Here is a 23064-nt window from a genome sequence, read left to right as displayed (position 1 = left end):
CCAATTTTCTGGGTGTCCAAGCATTTGCGGTAAGGACATATGCACTACACATACATTCCCATGTAAAGTATTTTATAGATATAACGTTCAACATATATATTACACAGGTTTTAGCCCATCTGTCGCCTATTTCAAATGTTATGTCCAGAGGAGTGACTTTTACAATTATCTGTGTTGCAATTACTTGATCATATGGTACTTGGTTTTCTAACAATCTAATTGTCAAGTCTATACTGTACAAAATCTAAAGGAAGCACTTTTTCTTCTATTTGTGTATTCTATTCAATTAAGCAACGATACCTATATGATGGGCACCAACAGTAATGAATTCACAATCGGGAAACACCTGTAAGAAGACAACCGTGATGCTCAGGCACCTGACCCGGAAGTGAATCCTGTAAAGTTGTGACCTTACTGGATACGTACCCTGTGTCCTTGGCACGTCATAGTTGACCTGATTTCTAAGCCACGAAAGCCTAACTCAGACCGTACCTACTAAACTCGTTTAACAGCGTTTACGCCCATATCGCTGTCCGCCACGTTTACTATTCACCGTAGATAGTGGTTCGTGAGAGACGGCGCCGTCAAAAGTCGACAACTTTACGGTAAGGATATATAGTTACATAGTGATCATATAAGTCAACTATAAAGTATACTGTCACTATATAGTGTGGACATAGAGATCCAGACGACTCGTCCCAAACATAACAAGATTCCAACGGCAATGTAGTATACCCCGTAGGTATACCACTGATTGGCAGAACGGGTGGGGTAGCTGCCACCTAACCCGGTCAGTGGGCGCTAATCATGACATTTTCCCCCTACACATCTGGATGTTGTTTTCCCACTGGTACAACGTGCGTGTCCAGGGCTCGGCAGAGAAATTCCTAAATTACATTTCTAGCAAAGAAATGATCGCTGAAACGATGTAAGAATCGCTGTGCCCCCCACCCCCTTCAATGTTTTTCTCGCCTGCATCGATATTTTGACCCAGGAAAGACTGCAATGGACAGAGGACAAAACTAGACAACCTTTTACTTAAAGAAGCCTTCACATAGTATGTTGTGACCTAGAAACTTAGCGTAGAAACTTTAAAAAAAGACCAAAAACACAGCGTTTTCTGTAACAAACTTTACTTGCCTCTCTCGCTATGTTTTGGTTGACCACCATCTTGAATCGCATTGAATTGTGGGCTAAAACGAGCCTGCTAAAGCTTCTTGTAACTAGGCAACACGCTTTCCATGAGTTTTGGTGAACATTAAATTGCACTGACAAGGCAGGCGTGGCCTAAGTCTGGGGTCGCCGGCTGTGCCCTCGCATAGGCGCGCCTGTCAGTATTTACCGCTGGGGAGTCCCATGTGGACCTCCGTGCTAAATTGGGAACTTTGCTGGCTGGCCACTGGTAAATCTTGTTATGTCGAGCCAAGGTCACAATGACAAAAACAACAGATACACATAAGGCCTAAAACTTCACATCCAGTCTGGTTAGGTTGTCACTAATATTTACTAAGGAGAGTTTAAATGTTTCAAATTGGGGTTCAATGTCATCAAAACAAGAATATGACCTTGAAAGGCCTGTAAAGTGACTAACTGAATTCAGGGAGCGGCGCCATGTTTGTCACCCTCGATCTCCGTCCCAGGAAAATGGAGATACTCACTAATATTTACCAGATGAGGGTTCAGATTGGGGTTCAATGTCATCAAAACAAAAATATGACCTTGAAAGATGTACAGATCCATAAGTGCTGTATTTAGGGAGGCGCCATGTTTAATCACCCCCGATCTCGTTCCCAGGAAACATGGAGGTGTTCACGTTACTTGAGATCATCGCTGTCCTGTGGGTGACGTATTTAGTGGTTACTTGGTGGTTGGAGAGAGGACGTCTATCACAGGTTAGTGCAACAGAGCGATAGACTTCAATCTTATCTCTGATATGTATAGTCCATTGTTTACCACAATTTGGCACCACCTGCCTCTTCGCGTGACCTTCAGTGTGACCCTATTTTCCTGCCCTCGAGACATAATAATAATAATAATAATAATAATAATATCGGGTGTATTTGCAGCCAGTGCCACAGGCAGGTACCCAATGTGTAGGGTAATGAGGCTGTTTAACGTGTTCGAGGCACCTCCTCGAGCACGGGACCCCCGTTTTACGTCCCTCCCGGAAGACGATTTCGTGGAAAGCTTCACATGTGCAAGGTTGAACAACTAAGTCGTGGCCTACTTCTGGGAAACGATCTAGTATCTATGTTTGAATGGTAAATGTAGTTCATTATTGCCAAAACAAGTCCATTGTCATACTAGACAACCGTTTTACTATTTTTGGAGATGTCTGTTGACATTGTTATATATATATATATATCAATGGGCTGAGTCTTTGTAAAAGATGTTGTAAACATTCAAGAATACGTTTAAATAGGAAACGGCAACTAAGTTTATGTTTGGGAGAGGCGTCCGACAAAACTTCTTGAGCACAAGGACTGTCTTTCGTCCCTGTAGCTAACAGACAAGACCGTCCTGATCACGGGGTGTGACACGGGCTTCGGGAACCTCCTGGCCAGGCGGCTGGACCAGCTCGGCCTGCGGGTGTTCGCGGGCTGTCTGACCGAGGCCGGCGTGGCAGAGTTACGGCAGTCTTGCTCCGAACGGCTGCAGCCGATCCAGATGGACGTCACCAGCTCAGACAGCGTACAAGATGCGTTCAGGGTGGTGAAGGAAGCTGTGGGGAGTAAAGGTAGGATAGTTTTAGCAAAATGTTTCTAGCTTTGCATCACATACAATTGTTTAATCGTTGTTTAACAGTCATTGTCAAATCAAAATATATGGAATTTATTCCGCATTTCAAGATATTCTTCATGAGAAATGCAGATAGCACTAAAACCGTGCGTCAATATGTGTTCGCTTCTGTTGCCCGCAAGTTAACACATGATACTGTTTCTGAAATGGTTTTGTTCTGAAGTTATTATATCACAAGTTTTGTCTTCTTTCTAGGTCTGTGGGGGCTGGTGAACAATGCGGGTATTCTCGGTGTTGCGGGAGGAACCATGGAGTGGGCGACCAAGGAAGACTATCAGGTATCTGTACGTCTAAAACTCATAAAAGACAGAATGAAAAGTGACAAGAGTTCGGCGACCTCATACCTCCATGAAATGTTTAGAGCTTTTGAAAATTTGATGCAAATGACTTACACATTTACATAATTTATTCATGATGTTCACCTAGAGCTTTCTTGCGCATGTCACATGTATAAAATACCCATCATCTATAGATAAGCAGTTTTGCAAATTTTTGTATCAATTATGCAAATCAGTTCCTCATGTACATATTTGGTGTCTGTTTATGTTCCACCTGCAATGAATTACATGTGTCCCATTTATTGAAGTCTAGTTATGGAAAACAAAGGAATACCGGCATGCCTAATATGATAGAAATCCGTATTTTCTTTCTTCAGTTATCCTCTTAGGCTTTTGAATATTTTGACAAAAACGCTCCTGCAGTTCCGAAATCAAATGTTAGTGGGCTCAAACCTACTCCATTCTGGCTTTATGTCAAAAGGCACCTGTCGTCCAAATGTCAAGACCGTACCATGCCCGGGACAAGAGATACATTGATAGGCTATGGAAGAAATTTCTCATTGCTACTGAAAATATAACCTCCATTATATTTCATGGAGCCGTTCCTTAATTCTATCTTTCCTTGTGCCTTTTGCATCATCAGGCCGTTCTGAACGTGAACTTGCTGGGAATGATTGACGTCACAAAGACATTTCTCCCCCTCCTGAAGAGGTCACGTGGTCGTATCGTCAATGTCGCAAGTGGTGCCGGGAGAGTGGCCATGCCGCATGGCGGACCTTATACCGTGTCTAAATATGGCGTGGAGGCATTTGCTGACTCTCTGAGGTGAAAAGTAACTCTACTCACATTTTCCTAGCTATCAGCTTCTGTTCTCAAATGATCTTAGGCTTGTCTCGACAAAACTCGACAAAACGTGAGATGATACGCTTCTTAAAATTGAGTACATTGTTCACCAGTCCCACCAATGTCCTTGGTCCCACATACTGTTGAAGAAATAGATGGTTCGATTCTTTTGGTTCCCGCTAATAAATTAAACAGTTCCTCAAATGGTTAACACTTTATTTAACTTTCTATATACCTAGACGGGCTATGAGATGCTTTGGGGTCAAAGTTCACATCATCGAGCCTGGCTTCTTCCGGACCGAAATCAACAACCAGGAGTTCGCCCTGCGTCGCCTAGACCACATCTGGCAGCGTCAGAGTCCGGAGACGAAGGCTGAGTACGGAGAGGAGTTTCTGCAAGCCGGTCAGTTAATGAAACCTCAGAAGTTAGTCTCCCTCTGTGTGTGAGCCTGCGCGTGTGTGTGTATGTTTACCGTTATCCAATCCAACACAAGGCCTTGATCAGGAATTATATAGCCCACCAATCTTCGGGTTCTGTGACGTCATGAGGATGTAGTAAATCAAAGTGTCCGGAAGTCGATACCTACCGCCGTTCTGGTTCGGCATGTGTTGATAGGCACTTCTGAAAATTTCCAAAAAGGAAACATTAAAATGTGCTGACGGTATAGTATCTACTCATTTAGACGAGTACGGAAAACACTTCAACCCAACTTTGTTTCGACGCTGTTACAAATCAAATCATTTGTTAATCAAACATTTCTGAATTCAACTTACCGTGTGCCCTTCATTTAGTGTTGAGATGTTCAAAAGGACTTGGTAAAGATACCTTTGCCGGAGGTACAAGTCAATAGATAAGCTTATGTTGCAGTTGAAATTATGAAAAAATGGACTCTATACAAGGAAATAATCAGAATGTGTTTTTTTTCTTGACAGGAAAGGACGCTATAGTCGCTTCAGATCGTTTCATGCAAGACCCAGTTGCCGTTGTGGATGCGATGGAGCATGCGCTGTGCGCTACCTACCCCCGGAGCCGTTACGTGGTTGGTTGGGACGCCCGTTTCATGTTTATACCGATTTCATGGCTAACCACCGACCTGGGTGATCTGGCCGTCCGCCTGGTGGCACCGGAAATGACACCTACACCAGCCTGCTGTAAGAATGGACAATAGTGTGAAAAGAAAGCAGTAACTTCACCCGCTTTACAATTAAGGTGTCTTGCAATACGTCTAGAAAGTCCTATGGATAGAGCTTTAAATCCAGTTATCTCTACGTCAATATCAGATTATATGTAATATGTCGTAAGGGTCGACAGAGAGACGGTAGTGGTGCATGAAAACAGAAACGATTGATAAATTTCCCAGGACTTCGTAGTGAGGGAGGGGGGCACCGGCTGATCACGAGAGAAATTAGAATTCGAAGGCCACGTTCCTGTGGCGTCACCAAAAGTCTTCCTTTGGTCGTGTTCCAACGCAACGGTAAAGCTTGACATACATGCAATCATGCAATGTAATTTTTGTAGATAGTTATAAATTTCTGATAAGTTATAAGTTACTTTATATCAAAAATATGATAATAACTATCTGATATAAATATAGATAGATAGATAGATATACAGTCTTTGAGAAGCATTTCAGAGCATCATTCACGAATGTGATACCGCTCCAAGTATTCAAAAAAAGACTTACTCCACATTTATCTTAAAACAAGCACATATTATTTGGTTGGTTTTATCCTCGGTGAAAAATGCATTGTTTAATCCAATGTATACGGGTGGCGTTGTATTATTATTGTTATATTTGTGTGTGCTTTGTTCTTTTTGTCTTCTTTGGTGAAAACAAACAACCAATCCAGGGCAGCAGTTGCATGGCTTTAGTTTTTGTACGTATATGGTGAAAGTGTCAGGTGACCAAAGTCAGGAATGACGTCACGTTGAGTCAGGAATTATGTCACAGATGATATACACTCGTGGTAGACGTTTTGTAGTATTAAACGTTCGTTGCAGTAGCAAAACATTGTCTACCATGGTGTTGTCTACCAAGATCTATTGATTACTGTTGTACATGTACCCTTGACTAGCCATTGAAGTAATTGGTTTTATGATCTTTTATGTCTGCCTTTGTTGGATGGTGGAACGTTCCATACAACATTGAGGGGGTGGACGGGTTGTATAGTCGCTATTAAAGTAAACTCAGCAAATAAATCATGTACAGACCTATGTTTACCAATCGTAACCACATTTTGCTAGATTTGGATGATCCTTTATGGATTAGGTCAGATTTTTTTCGTTTCTTTTCCCCCCAAATCTTTTGTCAGCTAGGCTGATGGAATATCCCAGCCTTTTGGTGACGTCAGTTCCGCTTGTGCAACTTCGTCTTCGGAGAGACTGAGGCAAAGTAAGTCTGAACCAGCTATACGTCTAGCTCTCTATCAGGGTTAACCAAGTGTCTCTGTTGTTATCTCCATGAAAAATGGAGATATAGTTTTGGGTGTGTCTGTTTGTCTGTCTGTTTGTCTGTCTGTTTGTGTTTCCGCACGACTCCAGTCAGCATAACCCAAGAGCCTCTTGATGGATTACAATGATATTTGGTATGTGGGCGGGTGTTGTGAAGCCGAAATTCAAGGTAGATTTTGGGCCCCCTGGTATGTGACCTTGGTACTGCAGCAGAACTTCAATTTTTGTATCTTTTGACCTGGACGTGCTGTGGTCTTGTTTTGGTTGCGTCCTTCAAGTTTTCGCAGAAAATCAGCACACGTATGGCTACCGTATCATACGTTCGTGTGCCAGTGTTAGCCAATTAGAAAGACCTGTCGGATTTTTTCTTAGAACGGCTTTGGAGGGGTTCTCATGTAAAAACAAACATGGCCAATATATATATATAGAGAGAGAGAGCTGCGACCAGAAGAAAAAAAGGACCAGAGGGCTATCAGGTTAAAATTTGGAGAGCTCTTTTTGTCTGGCTTAACGACAGGCATTCGTTAAATAGTTTTCAAGGGAAGTCCTCGCTAAATGTTCGACCATTGCAATGATTAGAAAGTTGGTGGACATTGACAGTATGCCTCGAGTCCGACTGAAATGTGAGTTATACTGTCTTCCTGCCATGGCGCCAGTCAAGGCACTTGTAGTGGAAAATGGCGTGAAACCTGTCCGACCAGTAACCGTGCGACCCAAATATGTCAGATGCTGTCTTCGTTCGTGAAAAACTACGATCCAGGAGGGCTCCGTAATTCACCACCCCTGATCTCGTGATGATGGGTACCCCTTCACTTTCTGAACGGCCCTCGTAGCAAAAAATGACGTGGACTCTGTCCATCCGTGTGACCCTACTTATTACATAATCACCTAATGGGTAAATGTTGTTTTGGTACACAACAGATGCATCCAAAGACTGTGGATTACTGACTTCCACGACCGTCCGTAGAATTGACCACTTCTTATAGTGAACTTTAGTCCTACCGGTGTAATGTAAAGATTTCGTGAAATGTTGATTGTAAAATAGGAATACATGTATTAAAAAGCTACTCTTATCTGGCAACGAAACAGCTGTCCTTTTCATCTTTATGTTTACTTGTTTTCTGTCCATGTTGATATAACCTTTGCCCTAGTTGTTGGCTGACAACGCGTACGCCCTATTTTCTGTTATTCAAAATTCATACTGTCCCATTAGACCAACCTGATACCCTCGTACCCAGGAAACATGGAGGTGTTGACGTTACTTGAGGTCATCGCTGTCCTGTGGGTGACGTATTTAGTGGTTACTTGGTGGTTGGAGAGAGGACGTCTATCACAGGTCAGTGCACCATAACCATCTGTACCTATCTCTTGACATGTGTGGTACTTTGTGAGATTGTACTTCGGACTAACATGGCACAAGGTGTCTTTCTTCCATGTAGCTAACAGACAAGACCGTCCTGATCACGGGGTGTGACACCGGCTTCGGGAACCTCCTGGCCAGGCGGCTGGACCAGCTCGGCCTGCGGGTGTTCGCGGGCTGTCTGACCGAGGCCGGCGTGGCAGAGTTACGGCAGTCTTGCTCCGAACGGCTGCAGCCGATCCAGATGGACGTCACCAGATCAGACAGCGTAGAGGCTGCGGTCAGGGTGGTAAAGGAGGCTGTGGGGAGTAAAGGTAGGAACGTTTGGAGCAACTCTAGTGTTTTGTTGTTTTCATATCATACTTTTCGGTCCCGCAAACTGTACCGGTTTGTAAAAGTGACCCTAACGCTGAAATTAGAATGGAAAATTCAGAATTGAAAAGTACATAGCCCCGAAACTATAGATCAGTATTTATTGGATTTTGTGCTGTGTCTTACTTTTCTGTTGCCTGCAAATGAACAATGTTAGATAATAATATAGACTTATTTTACATTACAATGTCACTTATGCATGACTGTGTGATTTGCCATGTAAAATAACGGGTTTTCTAGTTATTGTATGTAAGTACTGGTTAGTTCTGCTAGTTCACTTTAGTGACGCTGAAGAAGAGAAGAGTGATGGATGTCACTCGAAACGTCTGGAAATAAATCTCCGAATTTTTATCCAGTTGTAGAGTTTGAATTCTCTTCATATAATGTTAGATAATGTTGTAAGTATTGTAAGAACAATCATTATGTTAGATAATGTTGAAAGTTTTCTGTACGTTAACGTTCTAGGTTTGTGGGGGCTGGTGAACAATGCGGGTATTCTCGGTGTTGCGGGGACCATGGCGTGGGCAACCAAGGATGATTATCAGGTCTGTACTAACAGTATTCTAAATGAACAAAGACAAAAACGTAGAAACGATTGTTTAATGAAACCTGGGACTTCTCTACCCTATTAGTAAATGGCTGTCGCTTATCAAAGCGAAAAATCTGCCAGTTTTGTAGTTTAGGTGAAGTAGAAGAAGACCTTCATTTTACGGCAGACTTTGCATGATAGCGATAGAATCATCATTTTTGGTTATGTGTTAATTAAATTCCCCCACTTCAGATATTTGAATAGTAAATAAAAAAATCCTCTGTTTACAGCCTTCGATAAACCAACTCAAACTAATCATACAGCCTCCTACATTTATACAATTACCAAGAAGCGAGATGATGCCGAAATACTAAGAGTGAGCTAAACGTTTTATATGCGAATGAATACGTATATGATTAATTCAAGTTAACATGTGAACTGTGCTTAGCCCAGTGGGGCAAATATGTACAATAAAGTTCTTCATCTATTCATTCATTCATTCATTCAAAAATCGAAGACATAGCACGATAGAAGAATCAACCAACATGAATCACCTATCGTGTTTGTTTTTTAAATTCATAGCCGAATTCTTTGTCTTCTTTGCATCATCAGGCCGTTTTGAACGTGAACTTGCTCGGGATGATCGACGTCACCAACAAATTTCTCCCGCTTCTCAAGAAGTCACGTGGTCGCATCGTGAATGTCGCAAGTATTGCTGGGAGGTTTTCTACGGGGACTACCGTACCTTACAGTGTGTCTAAATATGGCGTGGAGGCATTTTCAGACTCTCTGAGGTAAAGACTCAGTTAATACACAGTGTCTTAAGCTCTGTCTCTATTCTTAGTTAATCTTAAGATTTCAACAAAGAAAGTCTAATTTATAAAGGGAGACATTCTGCTAACGCCATTTTGTGCATGCCTTCTGCGCGTGTCCTGAAAAAACAGTAGATACGGGTCATACAAACATAAGAGTTTTGACATGAAACTATCTGCAAGCCAGGTACATGTACATGTATGTCTAATCCAATTAAAACATTTTGTATCATTAGACGGTCTATGAAATTCTTTGGGGTCAAAGTTCACATCATCGAGCCTGGGTACTTCCGGACCGAAATTAGCAATCTGGAGGTCGTCCTGCGTCGTCTGGACCGCGCCTGGCAACGGCAGAGTTCGGAGACGAAGTCTGAGTACGGAGAGGAGTTCCTACAAGCCGGTGAGTTGACGCCATAATAATGATTATGGAAACTTTGAAAATTTGTAAATAGTTTAATACTTTCCATTGGAAAGTATTAAACTACATGTATTTGCAAATTTTCTACAATTCCTCCGGTCTTCATTAAAAACTGAGTACCCGATAGTTGCAATCGCAACCATCCGGAAATGTGACGTAAGCAACAGGTCAAAGGTAGTTGGTAGTCCGTAACGTCCCCCGTCCCGGTTCTAGGATGGGTAATGAGTTCTGAATTATGTTCTGGCAGTTGAACTAACATCATACGTACAGAATACTTGGTTATCGAAAACAAGCGAATGACCCATCAGATTTTTTTTTCACCCGTGTCCAAGCTGGCCAACTGTCCGGACGTGTGACGTCATGAGTAGGTCAAAGGTGCCCGGAAGTCGATACCTGCCACCGTCCTGGCTCAACGTGGGTTGATGGGTTCAGATGTAAATTGCCTTTAATAAAACATCATTATGTGTTGAGGTTATGCATGGTGTGGCATCTACTACATGCAAACAAGTGTTCTAAATGTTCCCATCGAGAACCCAACCATCTGTTGTTATTTAGATATTTCTGAATTAAACTTATGATGCAGTTGATTTCTACTGCATTCCAATAAAAAAATACAAATATACCATCCCCAGTCATACATGTTAACAGAAGATCCTACGTAGGAGTTGGAGTTATAGAAAAAAATATGACGCTTTACGTCACAATGTTTTTTCTTTGTTTTTTTTTCTTGACAGTAAAGGACGCTGTAGTCGCAAAGGAGCGTTTCAAGGAAGATCCAGTTCTTGTTGTGGATGCGATGGAGCATGCGCTGTTCGCTACCCACCCCCGGAGCCGTTACGTGATTGGTTGGGACGCCCGTTTCATGTTCATACCGATTTCCTGGCTGCCCACCGACCTGGGTGATCTTGTCGGAAAGCTTATAGCACCACCGAAAATGAGGCCTACGCCGGTCTGTTATAAGGATCGACAATAGTGTAAAGAGAAAGAAAGCAGCAACTTGCTGACTTAAAAATGATTTCACTCGCTACATGTATACATTCAGAACTAGCTATGGATAGATATCTGAATTCATGGTAACTTGAGGTATCTAGCTGGGCGTACATGTGAATTGATATCTTTTGTTTAAGGTAGTTAGTGTTATAGACCTGGTAAAAATGTTACCTTATGTTCTGTCAGTTACGCTTTTGGTGTTAAACTGTTAATCATTTTGATATACACGCGAACAACCATTGTGTCATTGACGAAGGAGGTGTATATCTAAGAATAATATAAAACACCAACTCTAAAAGAAAAACGCATGTGGTGGGGATTCTGTTCTCAGTAGAAAATTCATGTTTAGTCCACGTAATACAGGTGGGATTTATTGAAAAATAAAGTCTAAGAACTGTTGTCAATTTTCTACCTCATTTGAATAATTTTTGCCAGGCTTGGAAGTGCTGATGGTATAAAGAATGCAAATTTGAAATGTCCAGAGTTTACTAAGGGATTAGTTGGCATTTTTCTGTCAGCAATTTCAAGAAGTTAGTTTAGCTGAAGTTACAAAATGGTGCAAATGTTTGGTTAGTTCGCCTGTTGCTCTATCTCAGTAAATATAGGGCACATTGAATAGAAAGCAAGCGGATTGCTTGAGCTATTGACCCTAACGATGAAACTCAATTAGTCGGAAATATTTACAAGTGACACTCCTTATTATTTAATATCTTAAAATAAAATAATTTTCTCCGCGGTTTTCGTAAGAGTCGCCCTCGCATTTAGAATAACGTAAAACGTCACCAGTGTATTATGAAGCACCGTGGGAATAGTTAGATTCAGTAACTTGAGTAAGCATTTTTTTTGTTTCTCGGGGCAGGGCATTTGTTTGTGCTGTATTTCAGTAATAAGAAAGCATGCCTGACGAGTTGATACTTCTAACACTGATGGTATATTCCAGCTTATTGCTGACGTCACTTCCGCTTGTGCAAACGTTGTTTTTAGGAGAGACCTTTTAGGAGAGACTGAGGCAAAGCAAAACCGACAAGCCATACATTGATGTAGTTCTCCGTCAGGGTTCACCAAGTACAATTGCTGATTTGGTTGTGTCCTTCAGGTTTTGCATGGAATTAGCACAGACATGTTAATATGATTAGATATTGCTTGATAGGCCCATGTACGTTAGAAAGACTTTAGGTTGAAGCCTGTGGTTTTCATTCGCCGATTTCACACTTCCCAAGATGCCCCAGTGGGGTGTCGTAAACTTCGTTTTGCGGTAATTCTTCTTAGCGCGAACCAACAGAAAACCCAAGTAGGAGGGCGGTAAAGCTGCAGGAAGGTACGTTTTTTGCGTTGATTCTCATCAAACATGTCATAATTACATGTTTTGTATACTGGGGAGATAATACAGAACAATTTTTAAAGGTTTTACCAGTGTTTGTCTCCCCCTTCCTCTATGACAATAATACAAATTTAACTTCTACAGACAAACACTGGTAAAACCTTTAAAATATGTTCTGTATTATCTCCCCAGTATGTAAAACATGTAATTATGACATGTTTGATGAGAATCAACGCAAAAAACGTACCTTCCTGCAGCTTTACCGCCCTCCTACTTGGGTTTTCTGTTGGTTCGCGCTAAGAAGAATTACCGCAAAACGAAGTTTACGACACCTGCCATGTTGAGAGGACGAATCCAGTTTGTGGGCGGGACCACACTGTCATATAGGGTACTACAGGTGTGTTGAAGTCCGAGCAGTTCCACGAGTATGTATGTGACAAGTGCAAATATCCAAAGGACAGGTATTGATTATTAATGACATACTAGAATATCTAAACTTCCAATAAGAAAATTAGAAAAGAAATTCTGAAAAAAGGCGCACTCTTACACAACACAACTGTACAGTAACGCCTAACCACCCCTATACCTCAATGGTCCGTTCCTCACAGGTTCCCACCCACATGCGCAGATACTGAATAAAACTTGTTGCGCATGCGCACATTAAACGGTCTCTTTTGACCTTTGTGCTTCGAGGAAGAAGACACGACAACTAAGGTAAGGACTTAGCGTAGCATCGTCCACTTAAAATGTTGATGCTTAAGTTGTGTGAAAGGTTCTGAATTTGTAGTGCTTACTTGATATTGCCATGCTCTGTTAACTTGTTGTCATGTTGTCACTTGATGTACCTTTCTACCTCATTTCAATAAAATTTCTGGGCTTGGAAGTTCTGATGGCTTAAAGAGTGCAAATTTGATGTCCAGGGTTTACTACGAGATTAGTTGGTATTTTTTTCTGTCAGCATTTGTAAGAGGTAGTTTTATTCAATAGCTGAATTGTAAAAAAATGGTGCAAACGTTCGGTCACTTCATCTGTTGGTCTATTTCAGTATAGGTAACATTATTTCTGAATAGAAAGCAAGCGGATTGCTCGAGCTTGAAACAAAATTATTTTCTCTGCGGATTTGGCCAAAATATGCCTCACTTTACGAAAACGTAAACGTGGTAGCTCCCATGACGATCGCCAGTGTACTCTGAAGTATCGTGGGAAAATGGTGGATTCAGTACGCATTTTGGCTCTGGGGGCGTGGCCTGTGCCAGACCGGTGTTTTCGTTGTATTTCAGTACATGTAATTAGAAAGCATGTAACGTTATGACCAGGTGATACTTCTAATTACTTCATAGGAGTGTAGTTTCCTTCCCTTCATAGCAATTATTAGTCATGGATACGTTTGCCCATATTTCTGCCGTCTTTCCTTTACCACAAGGCTGAGACCACCTCTTATCGTTGCGCAATGTTTGATTGATGTAATGTGACCTTTTGGACCGACACCATGGTTGTTTTCTTATTCCGTTCCGTGTTAACTTCCTGTGAAGTAAGGACTAAGAATACAATGCCACATGATGTCATTACAAAGTTTAATGTAAGAGACCTATAGTTAGGAGCTACTGATACATTGAATACTAATTTTGTGTTGACATTTGTATCCGGAGGAAGAAGACACGACGACTTAACTATCAGGTAAGAACTTAAATAGCATCGCGTCATCCAACTTTCATGTTATGCTCTTGCTGGAGTATGCACGGAATTGTCAGAAATTGTAAAGCTTACAGATTTTAAGAGCCTCGATGCTATAGAAAGATTTGAATATATCTTTAAACGCAACAACCCCAACAATGCAAAAATAGTAATTACTATGCCCTCATTATGTAAATGTGAAAGTCATTTGCATAATCCATGATTAAAACTAAATGTGATTGACCCACAAACCAACCTAATGCCCTTGTACTCAGGAAACATGGAGGTGTTCACGTTACTTGAGGTCATCGCTGTCCTGTGGGTGACGTATTCGGTGGTTACTTGGTGGTTGGAGAGAGGACGTCTATCACAGGTCAGTGCATCATAACCATAGACTCTGTTGCTATCTGTTGGAATATGTGGTAGATTGTAATTCGGACAAACTTTTGAAATGTATAAGACACCAATGACATAAAAATTAAGAATTTCCAGAATTGACATAAAGCATGATAATATTGTTTAATAACATAGATATTTGCACAAAATATACACACTTCGGATGTTATTGAACATCAAAACATCAAAACATCATACCTCCAGCTTTTGATTCTTCCCACCAACTAATTACATTAATCAGTGACTTTACTCCTCATGGCGTCACAATGAACATGGCAGCCGGTTTGGAACTTTGCACTGCGGCTCGGAAAGAACGTTCTTTTGAGAAGCAAGCAAAATTAATATTGTAATGTTTTTGAGATGAATGTAATCACGATAATCAGGCACTGTTCGCTCTTCAGATAATGTTTTTCACAAGCCGTGGTGTAAGGTTCGGAACCGGCTGCCGTGTTCATTGTGACGTAATGAGGGGTACAGTCACTGATTAATGTAATTTCCTGGTACGAAGATCAGAAAAGAATCAAGAGCTAGCGCAGGAAGTATGGTTTCTGATGGTTCAATGTTGAATAACATCAAAAGGGTTTGTATTTGTTTTAAACGTTTATATTAATTGAATGATACTATTCCTATTATAGATAATAAGAAAATGTTGTATTTTGGTGTCATAAACACTTTAAGGCACAACGTGTGTTTCGTCCCTGTAGCTAACAGACAAGACCGTCCTGATCACGGGGTGTGACACCGGCTTCGGGAACCTCCTGGCCAGGCGGCTGGACCAGCTCGGCCTGCGGGTGTTCGCGGGCTGTCTGACCGAGGCCGGCGTGGCAGAGTTACGGCAGTCCTGCTCCGAACGGCTGCAGCCGATCCAGATGGACGTCACCAGCTCAGACAGCGTACAAGATGCGTTCAATGTGGTGAAGGAAACTGTGGGTAGTAAAGGTACGATTCTTTGACCAAGATATTGCAACGCTGTCGCATACACATGTTTAATAAACAGTCATCATTAAACCAAATGTGTCTGCCAATTGGTATTATGTATGCTAAAGGTTAAATTTATTGATCTTTACTTGGATTGTTTACTCTGATCCAACACAACACAAGACATGACTCGGTGAATTAAAATTTTAGGGCCGCGTTTGACCCTTTTTTTTTTCTGACGCGCACTGATCTTGCGTGACGTCACGGGTGCCAGAAAGTCGATACCTGCCGCCGTCCCGATTCGATGGGCGTTATTTATACCAGTATCACGTCGACTGGTGCTCAACCACTTTTACAATTTGGTCCAGGTTTAGCGTGTTCATAGTTTTGTCTACTTTCTAGGATTGTGGGGGCTGGTGAACAATGCGGGTGTTCCCAATGTTGGGGGAGGTATCATGGAGTGGGCGACAAAGGAAGATTATCAGGTTTGTAAAATCCAAACCGAACTGAGACTGAGACCTTTTCTCTGCTTTGTAATAGTAGGTGGATAAGACAAGAAATTAAGTGATTGATAACACCGTCATCATTATTTTGTCTAATTTTCACTAGTGCCTTTTGCATCAACAGGCCGTTCTGAACGTGAACTTGCTGGGAATGATTGACGTCACCAAGACATTTCTCCCCCTCCTGAAGAGGTCACGTGGTCGGGTCGTCAATGTCGCAAGTATTTCTGGGAGAGTGTCTGTGCCAGCCGGACCGTATTCAGTCTCTAAGTTTGGCGTGGAGGCATTTTCTGATTCATTGAGGTAAAAGCTTAATTGCTTTTCACGTTTAAGACTGGAATGTGTAAACAGGTAAAGGAGTTTCGTCGAGGAACAAGCTGGTTCGTCGAGGTTGAAGTAACGAACATTGTGGCAATGGCGTTATATGCAAACTCATGATACGTACCGCACGGTGTTTTTCGTTGTATTTCAGTAATAAGAAAGCATGCCTGACGAGTTGATACTTCTAAGTTATGCGTTTGCCCATATTTACAGGTTTGCGTATCAAAACCTTTGTTGGATCCGTTGTGCGGTGGTCGCCAGCTTGATTTTGTGACGTCGAAGGGTAGCCATACCATTTCATTGGGAGGGGTATTTTTGGAGTCGCTAGCGTTCTCTCTATTTTTAACAAATCGGCACACAACTATCACACATTCAACTCAAATAAAAAGAAAAATTCAATACCAATTCATATTTATAAAAAGACCCCGTAATCGCTAAACTAACATAGCAAACCTGAAGTATATGTAGCACAAATACTTAACTCTAGTTCCGCTCTGTTTCGCTTGCCAAAAGGCTGTGCCACAAGGCTGACGCTAGGCCCCCTCCCGTCATTGCGCAATGTTTGATGGATGTAATGCAACCTTTTGGGTGATCATGACACAGAAAAGAAACTCAATGAACAGTTAAGCTACTCTTCCACTGGTCGTGACAGAGAAGACAGACGCTATGTACAATATATACACGTTCATTGTTCCGGAGGAAATTCCTTAGCTCTTTTCGCAAACTACATTGAACAGTGGACCACGTACGGCTTAACATCCCGTCGTAAGGACTGCGACTCTTTCCAGTAGCCTATATCTCGGGTAAGCGATATAGCCGGGATTCGAACTCACGACTTCTTGGTCCAGAGGCAGAGTCAAAAACTGCTGTACTAAGCACGCTACTAACGTGAATTCTTCATACTTTTAATTTGTAAACCTTTTGTGCGTCTAGGCGGGCTATGAGATGCTTTGGGGTCAAAGTTCACATCATCGAACCTGGTTTCAGCCGTACCAAAATGACCGAACCGGAACTCCTCAACCGTCTTCTGGACAACGCCTGGAAACGGCTGAGTCCTGAGACGAAGGCTGAGTACGGGGAAGGGTTCCTATTGGCTTGTAAGTTAACCAAATAATCGCACTATGAGATAGTTTAACCCACATTAATTATTTCCAACGCAACAGCAAGAAATTTGACTTATCAGTATTCTATCATACCGGTAGTCTTCCTCAAGTGGACTAAGTCCATGGCTCAGTGCACGTGACATTGTAGAAGTGTGACATGAGCAATGGACCGAAGGTGGTTGTAAGTTGGTGTCGTCCTCCGTCCTGGTTCTATGAAGGTTGATGCACGCTGATGGATAGCCACGTTTGCAATCGTGATTTATTTTGTCTCTGGAGCTTACGTGTGTTTGAAATTTGCATCAGACATAGATACAAAAGACAAGTCAACCTACTGAACAAAAGTAACGCTTTTCCGAGAAATGAGAATGTGACTGTTTTACATTATCTTCACAGCAAAGGACGATGGAGAAGCGCCATCTTACCTCATGATACCTGAAGATCCAGTTATTGCTGTGGACGCGATGGAGCATGCGCTGTGCGCTACCCACCCCCGGAGTCGTTACGTGATTGGTTGGCTCGCCCGTTTCATCGCTGTACCAACTTCCTGGCTGCCCACCGACCTGGGTGATCTGGTCATCCGGTTGGTGGCACCAATGCCTACACCGGCGTGTTGTAAGGGTCAGCAGTAGGAAACGCACCATTTTGCCCACTGTTTTCATAAATCAATGGAATTGCAATACATTTAAGAACCAGATTTAGATGTAGTGTGTTATCTTGTTTTCATCCAACGTTACACTAAAAAATGTAACTATACTAGTGGATTGTATCATTTAGAAACTTACGCATGAACATGAAAAGAAAAACAGCAAGATGCTCACACACACACAAAATAAAAATAAATGAGGTTGCAAATACATGTTAACGCTGTAATGTAATCAGACTTATGTATGATATCGTGTTCCGAACCGTAATCTCTCATCCAGGAAGTTATATTCAAAATTCGATTGTAGTCTTTGAAATTGTGAGGCGATTGTGATGTTGAAATTGTTCTGTACACGTTTTGCTCAAGGACATTATTCAATAGTGATAGCAATAGATAATGTTTCTAATACTATGAACTAGATTATTGTCTGCGTCGCAAATACTTTATCATACACTGAAATCTTAAAAATAAATGTTGTAAACAGAGTCGAAGTTGTTGAACATGGTGACATGTAAAGTAATCGGATATGATATCATGTTCAGAACCGTAATCTGCCATATAAGACGATATACTAAAATTCGATTGTAATCTTTGAAATTGTAAGGCGATTATAAGGTTGAAATTGTTCTGTTTTACTTAAGGACATTATTAAACAATTGCAATAGGTTAATAATACTAAAACTACATGTACTAATTATACTACTTGACGATATATATAAGTGTAGCCTTTCGAGGTCAAAACGACTAGCCTTTCTGGCAATTCACAACAACTGTTGGGACTATACAATCCCCTTCATTAATTCCCTTCCCGGTTTATCTAAAACACAAGAAACAGATCTTAGAAAGAGAACAGGCGTAACTGTGTGATGATAACAAAGATACGTCCCAATATTATTTATTTTCGGTTTGAATAAGAGGTGTCATGGCGTCAATTGTGTTGGAAATTACTTATTATACTATGCAACTCAAGAAGAACTAGAATGTTGCTAGTAACATGGAGGTAGTTAGCGTTATCATATTGGTAGAAGTACGTCGGTGTCTGCGGAATATTACCTAATGTTCAGTTGCGTTGTCACTGTCAATAATTTATACACGAGAACAGTCTTTGTATCATTAACGAATGCAATATGTGTCAACCAACTTCAGCAAGAACAGTTTAACTTCAAAGTTCAAACAAAAACGTATGTAGTGTGAATTCTGTTCTGAGTTGAAAATTAATGTTCGGTCCATGGTATACTAGGTGCGTTTTCTTGATCGATAAAGTCTAAGAACTGTTTTTTTATTTTTTATTTTTATCTTTTTATCTATCTAGTCATTTTTTTTCCTTGCACATTTCGTAGGTGTCCAAAGGTATTCAACCAAGTCATCAGGGCAAAGGCCACCTGAAGTGTTATGACTTTGTGTTGGCAAAATAAACGTATTTATTTAGTGTAAGAGTCACGTGAAAGTCCTAGTATACTGCGTCATGAATGACGTCACGGCCAGGATCACTTATTGGATAGGCAGGTCGTACTAAATAGTGTTGTATATCTGTACTATTTCCTTAAAGTATGCACGCACTTTCTACAAGTTACATTGTGCACATCGCTATTTTAGAGGTATTAAGCAGTTTTTCAACGTTGAATGACTTTGATAGATCTTTGTAGGCTATTTCAGAATTCACTACACCCCCGTCAGCTAAGTGAAACATCCCAGCCCTTGGTGACGTCAGTTCCGCTTGTGCAACTTTGTTTTCGGGAGAGAAGTCAAACCGAGGCCACGGCCATACATTGATCTAGCTCTCTGGCAAGGTGCGCCACTGTCCTAGGTGTTTGGCTGCGTTCTTCAACTTTTTGCCTAAAGTCAGTAACATTACAGGTATGTTTACCCTTACTAAGTTTAGTGCTCATGTGTTTGCGAAATAATAATTAACGGATCTTTCTTCCAGCACCACAAATATATGTAGTACTTTCCCATAGCTTTTTCAACTTCCTGGTAACGATTTTAGAGCTGGTGGTTAAGATTTCAACTTATATTTGGTATTTTCCATACGAATTGAAGACTGTTGATGCTGTTAGAATCTGCGATGAAAATGGAGCACTATGTGGTTTATCATGTTGTAAAATTAGGAGAGTTAGAATGACAAAATGCAATATGCGGGTGTACTAAATAGGCTTTTTTTACGTCTTTTACTGAGATCGGTTTTCAACTTGACGCCACTGTTTATGTAACCTCTTAAACAACGCACACGAAATGAATTGAAAAGACAACCAAAAACATAAGCCATACGTCTGCTTGGGGATCAAAGGTTCATTGAAGTTAAACTGGATAATTTATAAGCAACGGGTCGAGGGACTAGGTAGTAGTGGTGGGATAAACAACCATTTAAGACAAGTAGCTATACCGGTGGCCAAAGATAGGGGTTTCATATACATGGTTCAGTGCTACATTCTAAACTGTACAGTCTCTATACAATATGTTATACATAGTCATTAGGTGTGTCATCTCTTCGTCGCTAGCGTGTTAAACTTTTGATACATGTGAGTCACTCCCACTTGTAATCATTAACGCCGGGGGCGGAGTGTACAGGTACAGTGTGTACAGTGTAGGCGGAGTGCAAATACACCGTAGCTGTCTGGATGCCGACAGGACTATTGACATGGTGTGACCTGCGTCGGAACTATCAACCAGGCCTAGGGCTTACCAAGAGTCTGTAGTAACGCCTCTTTTGAAGAAACTTTTTTTATTCAAAGAAACATAAAATAATACAAATAAACGGACGAAGACAAAGTGACGGCGGTCTCAAGTTGTGCACAACTTATATTTCAAAATTAAATGAAGCCGCTTTTTTTGCAAAACACCGGATTATAATAAGTGCTATAATCAATTGCCTGTGTGTTCCATACGACTTCCCCAGAGATAAAATAAAAGAGCAAACTTTCTTTATGCTTTCACTGTTCACATGGAGACCCTGGTAGCTTCTGTTTGTTTGAGCATATGTTTATTCATCAAAATGTATTTTATATGTAATGTTTATCATATGCGCGTCGACATGAAGACTGTGATGTGTGTGTGTGTGGGGGGGTGCATGTGATAACTGACAGAAATAGGAGATTTTAGAGGCTTCGCCATTGAGGTGTCGCCAAAAGTATTTTCATTAGTTTTGTTTTTGTCTCTCCTTCTGGAAGAGTTTCAAGATGCCACACGGTCACCACGGCGGAGGACATCATGGCGGACATCATGGCGGACATCATGGCGGACATCACCATGGAAACCATCACCACGGAAACCATCATCATGGCGGCTTTCCTCCGCATCATGGCGGCTTTCCTCCGCACCATCATGGCGGTCCTCATCATCCCCACCACGGCACGTTTGGACCGCCTCATCACTTTGGACCTCACCACCCGCCTCACCACGCCGGTCCTCACACTCCACTCTTCCCTCACCACGATCCTCACCATCATCATCACCATGGTCACCGTCGCCATGACAACGAGTGCTGCGTCATCCTGTGAAGGATCCGACGGAAAATCTAAAAATCGACGGACTTAATTATCATTTTACGCTTGTCTACCATCGACTTCCAATCTCATATGCAGCAATGCATGGGAAAGGTCATACACCGATGTATGGCTCGGGGTGAATATTTCACAAAATATGTTATTCAGTTTAAGTTGCAGTGAGATCTATATGTGAACCCTGTCCGTATATCTAACAGAAAAAGGGCAAACTTTCTTTATCCATTCATTGCTCATAAGATCTATATAAGAACCAAGTCCGTATATCCAAGGAATATTTGTTTTACCTGTTTGGTATATCTAACACAGTACAAAGCAAGAAATGTATTGCATTTGCTCGCAAATAGTAATAATCATCTGTTTAATGCAACCGCCGCTTGTAAATAAAAGGATGAAGTGCAGATAGGAAACCTTTCAAGCAGAATGTATTTTATAAAAGTTCGTGAAAGTTCTTCGTGTGTTAATGTTTGTGTTGTAACAGGCCGTAAAGCCTGGTATGGAAGCTAGTCACGTTTATTATATTAAGGAATGCACACACATCTGGTTAAGAATGCCATTTACACATGTTAACAATGTAAATGCATCGCTTTAGGCTGTTACAAACTCGTAAAATATCAATCGGACAATATGAGCAACGTTGCGTTTCAATGGCCGTCTCACAGCGTACTCTAGCAGGTAAAATGAAAACTGCAGTGCAGATGTCACCTGTTATAATGTGCTTAGGCGAGTAGGCAGCTGCATCTCAGTATCTGATTAGAGTAGAGCAAAGGACCCAATCGTTTGATAATGCTACACAGTCTTTTGGAACTTCATCTTCTACATATCATGTCTAGTAACAGCTTTTGAAACGTTTGCTTGCGTGAATTCTTTAGAAAGAATCAGCCTGCTACGTGCCTGCTTGCACAACTGATATCTATACTGCAATACTTACACTAGCTGCTAGATGTCGCTGTGAGACCGTCACTGCAGAGCAGTGTGAACTTGTATGTTATAAACAGTTGGATTTGCCCTAATAACAATGTCACCTTTCAAAGGCTGTCATGCGTATAAACGAAGAGGATATTTCACAAGCCTCGTGTATGGAAGTCAAGCAGAATTATGGCTTTGACTAATTCCTTCTTCAAAGTCTCGCTCGTTCTTTGTGCCTTTTTTTAGTGGTGAATCCAATGCACGAAGGCTCAAGATGAATGAAAATAGTCCTTGCAGGCCTCATGGTGCTTCATATGCATATCAAATACACTTGAACCTTTAATCTGTGTGCAGATATGTTTGCTGATGATAATCGTATAATGCATTCCAGTTAGGTCTTTTGTTTATGTGTTTGTTTATCTGTGAAAAGACACGGAAAAGAGCAAGAAACCTTGAAAGAGAGAGGGAGAGAGAGAGAGAGAGATAGTGCGTTCATTATAAATGTAGAAAAACGAGAAAGCAAGACAAGGTAGAAAAATTAAAGGATTGAAATGATCAAGGTTATTAAGAAGGAAATAACAGATAGAAAAGGCCAAGCAGATCTGAACAGGACACGAGAAAAACTTCGGAAGTAAAGTTTGAATATACATGTAGCCAAAGTTTCGCTAAAACCTCCTTGACTAAAGAAAGAAGGAAGGAAGGAAAGAACGAACGAACGTAGGAAAGAAAGAAACCCTTGAGCAAATAGCTTATGCTTTTACGGTAGTCAGTACGTAAAGAAAATAAGAGAAAAGACACACCAGAGAAACAAAAAAAACTACTACAGAAGGAAAAGAAGAGAAAGAAAAGAAAGAAATGTGATTCATGTTTCTATGGATTTTAGTTAATTTACCATGGTCAATATTGACCGACAAAGGCCATAT

General features: G+C 41.2%; 2 protein-coding genes and 1 pseudogene across 8 annotated transcripts; all 3 read left to right on the top strand.

The window, feature by feature from the left end:
- Positions 1-116: 116 nt before the first annotated feature.
- On the top strand, positions 117-19008 carry LOC136425454 (retinol dehydrogenase 16-like). Of its 7 annotated transcripts, none has more exons than XM_066414310.1 (7): positions 117-605; positions 7611-7708; positions 7812-8046; positions 15565-15647; positions 15790-15968; positions 16920-17083; positions 17483-19008. In XM_066414310.1, the coding sequence occupies exons 2-7, from the start codon at positions 7616-7618 to the stop codon at positions 17716-17718; spliced, it is 990 nt and encodes a 329-aa protein (XP_066270407.1). In that variant the 5' UTR covers positions 117-605; positions 7611-7615; the 3' UTR covers positions 17719-19008. The 7 variants fall into 7 exon arrangements, with proteins under 7 accessions (XP_066270407.1, XP_066270408.1, XP_066270406.1 ...); XM_066414311.1 differs by lacking the exon at positions 15565-15647 and adding an exon at positions 8570-8649 and having other exon boundaries at positions 119-605; XM_066414309.1 differs by lacking the exons at positions 7611-7708; positions 7812-8046 and adding exons at positions 1795-1892; positions 2503-2737 and having other exon boundaries at positions 121-605.
- LOC136425799 (17-beta-hydroxysteroid dehydrogenase type 6 pseudogene) lies at positions 13559-15197 on the top strand (annotated as a pseudogene).
- Positions 19009-19458: 450 nt separating the features above from the next.
- LOC136425666 (uncharacterized) lies at positions 19459-21684 on the top strand. Its single transcript, XM_066414595.1, has 2 exons — positions 19459-19589; positions 20900-21684. Exon 2 carries the CDS (start codon positions 20940-20942, stop codon positions 21264-21266), a length of 327 nt encoding a protein of 108 aa, XP_066270692.1. The 5' UTR covers positions 19459-19589; positions 20900-20939; the 3' UTR covers positions 21267-21684.
- Positions 21685-23064: the final 1380 nt, after the last annotated feature.

Source organism: Branchiostoma lanceolatum, chromosome 19 (genome assembly GCF_035083965.1).
Source record: "Branchiostoma lanceolatum isolate klBraLanc5 chromosome 19, klBraLanc5.hap2, whole genome shotgun sequence".
Lineage (NCBI taxonomy): Eukaryota > Metazoa > Chordata > Leptocardii > Amphioxiformes > Branchiostomatidae > Branchiostoma > Branchiostoma lanceolatum.
Note: the sequence above shows the minus strand (reverse complement) of the source record. Positions and strands in the feature narration are given on the sequence as shown.

Coding starts and splice junctions, on each gene's coding strand:
- LOC136425454 (XM_066414306.1), top strand. CDS start 7,616: ATGGAGGTGTTGACGTTACTTGAGGTCATCGCTGTCCTGTGGGTGACG. Junction 9,428..9,681: donor GCATTTTCAGACTCTCTGAG/GTAAAGACTCAG, acceptor TTGTATCATTAG/ACGGTCTATGAAATTCTTTG. Junction 9,846..10,597: donor AGAGGAGTTCCTACAAGCCG/GTGAGTTGACGC, acceptor TTTTCTTGACAG/TAAAGGACGCTGTAGTCGCA.
- LOC136425666 (XM_066414595.1), top strand. CDS start 20,940: ATGGCGGACATCATGGCGGACATCATGGCGGACATCACCATGGAAACC.